General features: G+C 27.1%; 1 protein-coding gene across 2 annotated transcripts; it reads left to right on the top strand.

Moving 5' to 3' along the window:
- The first annotated feature begins 2,769 nt into the window (after window positions 1-2,769).
- LOC107625509 (G-type lectin S-receptor-like serine/threonine-protein kinase At1g11300) lies at window positions 2,770-8,636 on the top strand. 2 transcript variants are annotated; one of them, XM_016328155.3, is made up of 7 exons: window positions 2,770-4,192; window positions 4,810-4,938; window positions 6,963-7,117; window positions 7,205-7,415; window positions 7,519-7,759; window positions 7,867-8,017; window positions 8,113-8,636. In XM_016328155.3, exons 1-7 carry the CDS (start codon window positions 2,863-2,865, stop codon window positions 8,422-8,424), a joined length of 2,529 nt encoding a protein of 842 aa, XP_016183641.1. In that variant the 5' UTR covers window positions 2,770-2,862; the 3' UTR covers window positions 8,425-8,636. The 2 variants fall into 2 exon arrangements, with proteins under 2 accessions (XP_016183641.1, XP_088359666.1); XM_088503540.1 differs by having other exon boundaries at window positions 2,788-4,192; window positions 7,519-7,756.
- The last annotated feature ends 836 nt before the right edge of the window (window positions 8,637-9,472 follow it).

Raw genomic sequence — 9,472 nt, 5'->3', positions numbered from 1 at the left:
TAGCCCGAGGACATTTCCTTACTTTGTTAGTTATGCCTGATAATCTATTATATCTATTATATTTATTATATATTACTAATTTTACAATTAAAATATATTATATATCACTCTATAATTAAAATCAAATCTTTTTTTTTAAATTAATAAGTTCTCTCATTCTCCCTCTCTATTTTTCTATCTCTTATTCTTTAATCCTATTCTAACTCTCTTTTATATTATTATCAATGACTAATTAATAATTATAAATTTAACAATTAAATTATATCACATGACATTTTCTAGTTATAATTAAAATTAAAATTAACATACAACTATATTATAATACTAATTTAACAACCAAAATATATTATATGACATTTTCTCATTAAAATTAAGATGAAATATTTTTTTTTTCAAAACTAATAAACTTTCTTTCTTCATCTTCTTATCTACCTCTCTCTATTTCTCTATTTCTCTCTATCCTTTTCACTCTAGAGAATGTCATGTGGTACAATTTGATTGTTAAATTTATAATTACTAATTAGTCATTGATAATAATGATATAAAAGAGAGCTAAAGTGTGGTGAAAGAATGAGTAGAGATAGAAAAAGGGAGAGATAGGATGAGAGAATTAATTAATTTTGGAGAAAAAAATTGATTTCAATTGCAATGAAAGAGTGATATGTGGCACATTTTGGTTGTAAAATTAGTAATATATAATAGAATTAAAATTAAAATTAAAATACAACTATATTATAATACTAATTTAACAACCAAAATATATTATGACATTCTCTCATTCAAATTAAGATTAAATATTTTCTTCCAAAACTAATAAATTTTTTTTCGTCATCCTCTTGTCTACCTTTCTCCCCTTTTCTATTCTCTTTATTCTTTCCACTCTATATATAACTTATTATTTATATTATTAATTTGACAAACCAAAATATGTCATGAGATATTTTTTCATTACAATTAAAAAATATTTCATAATATTATTCACATAAAAAATATATTATTATTATTGTATGCATACTTTTTTAATTTTTATTTAGTTTCAAATTTTTATTTCTTATCTTTTTAATTTATATTTTTACTTCTCTACCTTTAAATATTTATTACATATAGTTTAGAAAAAATACTAATATTGTGATTAATAATTAAAATCAAAATTTAATTGTTTCAGAAAAAATATTTTAAATTAATTTTATAATTATTAATATAATTTTTTTATACTAATATCTAACTATATTTTCATATATAGAGAGAGAAATTTTTTTTTAAAATAATCAGAATGAAAATTATTTATTTTTATTTGTGCCATAAATTTAATACTTAATCAAATATAAAAATATAAATATTAAATTCTTTTAAATTTTAAATAATGAACGTTAAAATTAATTTTTGTAAAAGATTAAACTCTTTTACATGAAAATAATAATTAAAAATTGATTATTTAATTTTTTTTATCTGGAGACTCTAGTCTTTTTAAATAAAAAAACTTTCGTCTTTTATGATTTTTTTATAAAAGTTGTTTGATTTTATAAATTTTTTTGTCATAATTGATAACATCAAAACAAAATTAATAAAATTTTAAAAAATTTATATTTCTGTAATATTATTTCAGACAAAAAAAAAGCTAGTGATTCTCTAATATCCTCATCTCCAAATTGCACGAGCTGATCCTCCTCCTTCAATCCTTCACTTCTGTCGTGATTAGTAGTAGCGGCTGATGTTGCCATGTTATGGCGAAGGTCTCACATGGAACGTAACTAACAAGAAGTCACGAATTAGAATTATTGTGCATACTTTAACAGGACACAAGAAAATCCTAAAGGGGACAAATTTTTTCTTTTATCAAAATATATTGTCAAATTATCACTATTTTTAAATTATTTGTATATGTGTTATTTTTTCTGTTTGACTATTATATATTATCCCCCTTTTTCCAACTGGCTTTAAGAAAAGTAGTTCTTAAATTCATTAACTTTGCTCAAAACTAATTAAGAAAAAGAAAAGAATTGACAGACCTAGATAGCTAAAGCCAACAAGCTTAACCAAACACATAAATGTAGTGGTAGAATCAGAAATTTTATATGAGAAAAGTCAAACTAAATATAAAATAAATTAGAACATAATATAATAAAATAATATTAACAAATTATAATTTATAGTATATATGTCAAGTCAATAATTATATTATATAAGAGTTACATTCAACAATATATTTTGACTTTTTAGTATTTTTAGACTTCTTTAGTAATATTTTATATAATTGAAATAATCAATGATCATATTTAACGTAAATTTTAAAAATGGTTTTTTTAATATATATACAATAATATAATTTGTTAAAAATTTGTGTTTTATCTTTGTTTAAAAAATTTTACTTTAATAGTCTTCATTGCTGAAAAATTACATTCAGTTGTTGTCATATGAAGAAAATATATTTAAATATTTTCTTACGAAAATTACATCAAAAAACATGAAAGAATAAAATTTTATTAAAAATAAATTATAATTTTAATTTGTTTTTGGATATTTTAAATTTTTAAATAGACTAAATTATTGTTCTTATTTAACCGATGTTTATTATAAATTTATTATATATTCATACATGATACAGTTATTATTATTATTATTATTATTATTATTATTATTATTATTATTATTATTATTATTAAACACTAGTCGCTATTGAAAGATAATGAAACCCCATAGGCCATAGATCCGCCCGCCACTGCTTAAATCAATACATAAATGAAACATGATGGTGTATACATTACAATTAACATGGAATAAAGCCAGTAGATCCAAACTAATATTATTACTATTATTATTATCACCTCAACCACACAAAACTCTACTACATTAAAATTCTTCATGGGTTTTCTAAGTCATCAAACTCATACCGATTCCTTCTTGTTTATTACTACTTTGTTCATATTTGTTAGCATCCATTTGTGTTTGAGCTCCGCGAATGACACAATCACATCAAACACATCCATTGAAGACAATCACACAATAACCTCAAACAACACTAACTTCAAGCTCGGATTCTTCAGCCCTCCAAACTCAACCAATCGTTACGTTGCAATATGGTACCTCTCTGACTCCAACATCGTATGGATAGCAAACAGAGAGCAAGCCGTGAAAGATTCTTCAGGGGTTATCAAGATTCACAAGGATGGAAACCTCGTAGTAATGGATGGAAGAAACTATATAGTTTGGTCAACAAACCTCACATTCTCAACTAAATATGTCACCAATATCTCAAGTGCTCAGCTTCAAGATAAGGGTAACCTTGTTCTTAGGGATGACAACACTGGAGAAACGGTTTGGGACAGTTTCACCCACCCTGCGGATGCAGCCATGCCAATGATGAAAATCACGGCGAACAAGTTCACAGGCAAGAAAATGGAGTATGTTTCTTGGAAATCCCCTACAGATCCTTCTTCTGGAGACTACTCCGTTAGCATGGAGCGGTTGGCCGCTCCGGAACTTTTCTTATGGTACAAGAAAACTAGGCCGTATTACCGAACCGGTCCGTGGAACGGTCGGACTTTCCTCGGCTCTCCGACGATGCTAACAGAGTATCTCTATGGGTGGCGTCTGGACCACGATCCAGATGGAACCAATTATCTAACGTATAATTTCGCTGATCCAGATGCATTTGCTATTGTCTGGATTACTTATGATGGAAAACTTAGGATGGCAAAATTCTTGAACCAGAAGAATTTCGCGACGATTGATATTTCTCCAAAAGACTGTGATTTTTACGGCGCTTGTGGGCCATTCGGAAACTGTGATCCATCTAGCAAACCGATTTGTAGCTGTTTTGAAGGGTTTGAGCCAAGGAATGTGCAAGAATGGAGTAAGAAAAATTGGACTAGTGGTTGTGTGAGGAAGAAAGAGGCACAGCTTCAGTGTGATAGGTTGAAGAATTTGAACAATAATAGTAATAATGGAGTTGATGAAGTGCAACAAGATGGGTTTAAGGTGTTTAATAATATGAAAGTGCCGGATTTCGCTGAGAGATCTGATGATGACCTAGACAATTGCAGAACGAGTTGTTTGGCAAATTGTTCTTGTTTGGCTTATGCTTATGATTCTTATATTGGATGCATGTTTTGGATTACAGACTTGATTGATTTGGAACAATTCTCAATTGGTGGAGTTGATCTCTTCCTTCGTGTCCCTCATTCTCAACTTGGTATGTTTTTTCATTTTATCTCTTTGAATTTTTTAATCGTTGTGACAAATAATTATCTAAATTTTGATGCAATACAAATTAAAAGTGTGCTAATGTTTCGGTTCTTTGAAGTGGTTCAAATCAGCTCAAACTAGACTAGTTTAATTTTATATCAATCAAACATTTAAACTTTATAGTCCAGTGGCTAAAATAATAACAAAGATGTCGATTATATTATATTGAGAGATGTTATTTGAATACAGAATATTGAAGTTAGAACAGTCAGATTTAATTGATCAGTGATAATTGATAAAGTGATTATTAACACAGAATAGTCTGAATATTAGAATTTGAAGTTACAATAAAATTATAAATACTTAGCTGATAAAGTGAGTATTAGCACGCCATACAAATATTTCTTAAATGTTATAAATAGTAATAATTATGAATCCAAAAATTAAACTAGACATAATATTCTAACGAAAACCTGAACTCTTTTAATATCTTTTTTATAATCTTATCTCTGTACATATCATTGAGTTGCCTTAGCTTTACAGTAGGGATCGAAGTTGATATATATGAACTTGTCTTGACTCTCAGATCCTTCTGTATATATGCTGAATACCTTGCACTTGCAGCTACAGGTAACAAGGGAAGAAGAGTAAACAAGTCATTAATCATTGCCATTATTGCTGGGGCGATAGGAATAGTTGCCTTAGCAATTTGTGCATACATTACATGGCAAAAATGGACCGCCAAACAAGCTCGTAAGTAACCCTACCCACTTTTCATCTAAAACAGCTAAACATTTAATTTCTCATTTAATACATATGGTTCCAGGTTCCACATTTTTTAGATCATTCAAAGAGTCTTGACCCAATGTAGAGCGACAAAGACTTTTGATAACGGTAGTGTATATAAAGAGTGGCTAGGAATAGTCAGCCATTATCCAATATAGTGAGGCAGTGAGTATTGACTACTGACTGCAACTTCTTATGACGACTTACGACTTACGACTTACGAGTAGACTATGTATATACATATCTTTGTCCTCCTGACGGGTATATATACTTACTAACTTTTTAATGCGATTTAATGATAAGTAGAAATAATGTTATTTTATTTTATTTATAATCGAATATATCAATATTACAATTAAAAAAAATTATTCTTATCAGTTATCACCATCATTTATATAATGTATTCGTGTTAAGTTTTATACTTTTGTTTTGAGAAATGTATGTTAATAAGTTATTTTTTATTAATGTTAGCTAATATTTTAAATTGATATTTTATTTTTATATTATTAAAATTTAAAATTTATAATTTAAAATTTAACATAAAATATTTTTAATAATTAAATATTAATTAAAAATAATAAATTTTGTTGGTGACATATATAACCTTTCTCTTTTGTTTGGTTATATTTGTTACTAATAAAAGACTTGGCGCGGCAAAAATACTTTCGGTGATGTTTACTTTTGTCCATTATGACTTTCTGATGATATTGAGAAATAATTTTCTGTTATATAACTACTAGTCAAAAAATATTAAGAGTAAAGACCCAATTTGTTTTTTATCTATTTTTAAAATAATAAAATAATTAAAAAATACTTCGATATTATCATTATTATTTTAGGACAATACAAAATTTTTCTTAAAAAATTTGTCAAATAATAACAAAATTTAGTTTTTAAAATTAGATTGATTTATAATTTACGAAAATTTTAAACTCCACAAAATTCTTTTCAATAATAGAGCCAATTATCATTACTATTATTATCACTTTTCTCATCACTATTATCATAATTTCTATTTCTATATTTTTACTTTTCAATCATACTTTGTCATCGTTATATATTTTCTTTATCCCCAACACTAACACTAATATCAACATCATAAACATCAACATTCCCTTTTTTTATTTCTTGTGAGATGTTATTTTTCTTTTGGAAAAATCTATATACTGTAATTATTTTTTTTCTTGCGATATCACTTCTAGCAATAATCCTTCTTTACTTAATCATTAATAGTGAATGAATTTTTTAAAAATAAACTTAATAATAATTTGTAATAATTTAAAATCCCTATAAAATCAATTTTCATTACTACTTGACAAATTTTTTTTAACAAAGTATTTATATTGTCTAAAATTAATAATGTTAGGAGTCAAAATATTTATTTTTTTAAAACAAAAATCGCATTGTTTTTCAAAAAAAAAAAGGACAGGAACTAAGTTAGATCATTACTCCTATATTAATCCTAAATTTGATTTTTTACTTTAAACATCTTTTGTTTGACTATTTTTAGTAGAATAGAAAAGATATTGTGAATTAGTAAGTAACAACTTATTAATCCACTTAACTATGTTAGGTGCATATCAGAATCAGCTATTAAAATTAGTTATTAATATAAAATATATATTAAAATATATAAAATATATATTAAAAATTAGTTAAAGAGCATATATATGTATTCATACATAAATAAATATATAATGATTGATTTTAATAATTGACTTTGATTAACAAATAGCATTCTTTTGATCCACTGGTATATAAAACATGTAGTTGAAATTCTTTAAGAGAATGTGAGAATCCAACTTTAAACAAACATGAATAAAGTAAAATAAAATAAAAAATTAGAAACACCCTTCAACTTCATGTTTCCAATAAAATTTCATTGGAGAAAGAAGCATATTCATCAATTTTGTTTCTGTGTGCAGTGTAGATTTCATTAATTTTTTAGTCCAAGAATGTATGTTTTTCTTTCTTACAAAAGAAAGTTTCAGGAACTCTGTCTCAAAAAAAGACTACTGTTGGAGAACAAAATCAAATGAAACTCGACGAACTACCGTTGTTCGAATTTCAAAAGCTTGCAACTGCTACAAACAACTTTCATGCTGAAAACATGCTCGGGAAAGGAGGTTTTGGTCCGGTATATAAGGTAATAATTCACCCTAAGATATGTCAATAATTCTTCACATTATGCTACAAAAATCAGTATGTATGAACATTTTTAACTATCGTTTAGGGCCATTTGGAAGATGGACAAGAAATTGCAGTGAAAAGATTGTCCAAAGCGTCTGGACAAGGGCTGGAAGAATTTATGAATGAAGTAGTGGTTATATCGAAACTTCAACATCGCAATCTTGTTAGACTTCTTGGTTGTTGCGTCGAACCCGACGAACAAATGTTGGTCTATGAGTTCATGCCAAACAAAAGTTTGGATGCCTTTCTCTTTGGTTGGTTCATCCATCCTTCTTAGTTTTATACTCTTTGGTCTTGTGTCATCCATTTTCCCTTCGACTTAATTAAGCATAGCTTTTATCTGTCATTATTATGTAGATCCACAACGAAGAAAAGTCTTAGATTGGAAAAAACGTTTCAACATAATTGAAGGGATAGCTCGTGGTATACTTTATCTTCACAGAGATTCAAGACTTAGAATCATACACAGAGATCTCAAAGCAAGCAATATCTTGTTGGATGATGCAATGAATCCAAAAATATCAGATTTTGGTTTAGCTAGAATTTTTAGAGGAGATGAAGATCACGAAGCTAGTACAAAAAAAGTTATTGGAACGTAGTATGAAATCCTTTTTAATTCAACATAATTAACTTTATGTCTTGAGTCGTTCAATAATAACTAGTTAGTCAATTAGTTAGTTATTGTATTTTGTTTTTTGGATGTAGCGGTTACATGCCACCTGAATATGCAATGGAAGGATTATTTTCAGAAAAATCAGATGTCTACAGCTTTGGTGTTTTGTTACTAGAGATTGTCAGTGGACGAAAAAACACCAGCTTTTATAACCATCGGCAATCATTAAGCCTTGTGGGATATGTAAGTCATTGTTCCTCTACCACTTTTTAGTGACAAACAGTTTCAATTTCATTTATTATACTCATATTAACAAAGTTTTGTTGGTGTTTTTCAAGGCATGGAAGCTATGGAATGAAAATAACGTCATATCATTAATAGATCCAGAGATTATGGATCCAATCTTTGAGAAAAATATTTTGAGGTGCATACACATTGGACTTTTATGTGTGCAAGAATTGACAAAAGAAAGACCAACTATATCCACTGTGGTTTTGATGTTAATAAGTGAGATTACACATCTTCCTCCACCAGGACAAGTTGCATTTGTCCACAAACAAAATCTTTACAATTCAGAATCCTCTCAGAAAAGTCACCCATCCACCAGATCAAACAACAATTTAACTCTTACTGAAATAGAAGGAAGATAATAATATGTGAAAATTGAATTCTTGAGATTTCAAGCTGAATATTGTTCTTTTTATTTTCTTTTTTGTGTAACTATTAATGATGAGAATGTTGAAGTTTTACATTAGCACTTAGCAATACAAAAAATGTCGTCAGATATTGTCGGATTTACTAACAGAATAAATTCGACAGTATAAACTTCGCCGGTAATTATTTTCTAGCAGATTTTTTCGTCTATCACTAATTACGAACGAATTTAGCGGCAGATATAAATTTTTAATTGACAAAATTTTAGATTGTTACCGTCGAATTTTTTTCCGGTAAATTCGACAGTAATATATTATTTATTATTAATAATTAAATTAATAGTCATTGACGGATTTAACCAACAATAAATCCGATGATAAACTTAAATTTTAATTTTTTTAAAAACTTATTTAAAAATTTAACATATAATTTTAAATATTTAAATTTAATAATTTTTAAACTAACAAAATTCAAAGTTTTAATGACATCATACTTAAACTAATAAAATTCTATATATATATAACAAAATTCAAAGTTAAACCATGTCAATTATCGGGTACCAAAATTTTTTAGTGTTATATATCAAGTTTCAGAGACTAGTTTATATATAAACACTATTAACGTTAAACCACACCTCCCCTTTCTTAGGCTCTGAAAATTCTTCTTGAGCCACCAACGGAACCCCACTTTTTTCTTAAAAAATATCAAATACAAAAGTTGCAATGAGAATGGAATAATCCACAGGCATATAATATAATGTTAAAAGATTTATTTAGTGATTAGGATATAAAAAAGTATAGGTAGACAATGAGAATATTAAACAATGTGAATAATGGATATGTCGGATGTTCAATTCAATAGGTATGCAGATGATTATGCTGATTATTTTTAATTGGATGGTTATTTCTTTTGATTCAATTTACTCATGTATAGTTAATAATGGCTGGATGTTTAATTCACTAGATGTGCAGATGATTATCCTAATGTTAAGGTTTAGGAGGTAATTTGAACTGGAGTGTTATTTTACTTTATTAGATCGATTCT

The sequence above is a fragment of the Arachis ipaensis genome, chromosome B2 (genome assembly GCF_059453495.1).
Source record: "Arachis ipaensis isolate K30076 ecotype BB chromosome B2, ASM5945349v1, whole genome shotgun sequence".
Taxonomy (NCBI): domain Eukaryota; kingdom Viridiplantae; phylum Streptophyta; class Magnoliopsida; order Fabales; family Fabaceae; genus Arachis; species Arachis ipaensis.
Note: the sequence above shows the minus strand (reverse complement) of the source record. Positions and strands in the feature narration are given on the sequence as shown.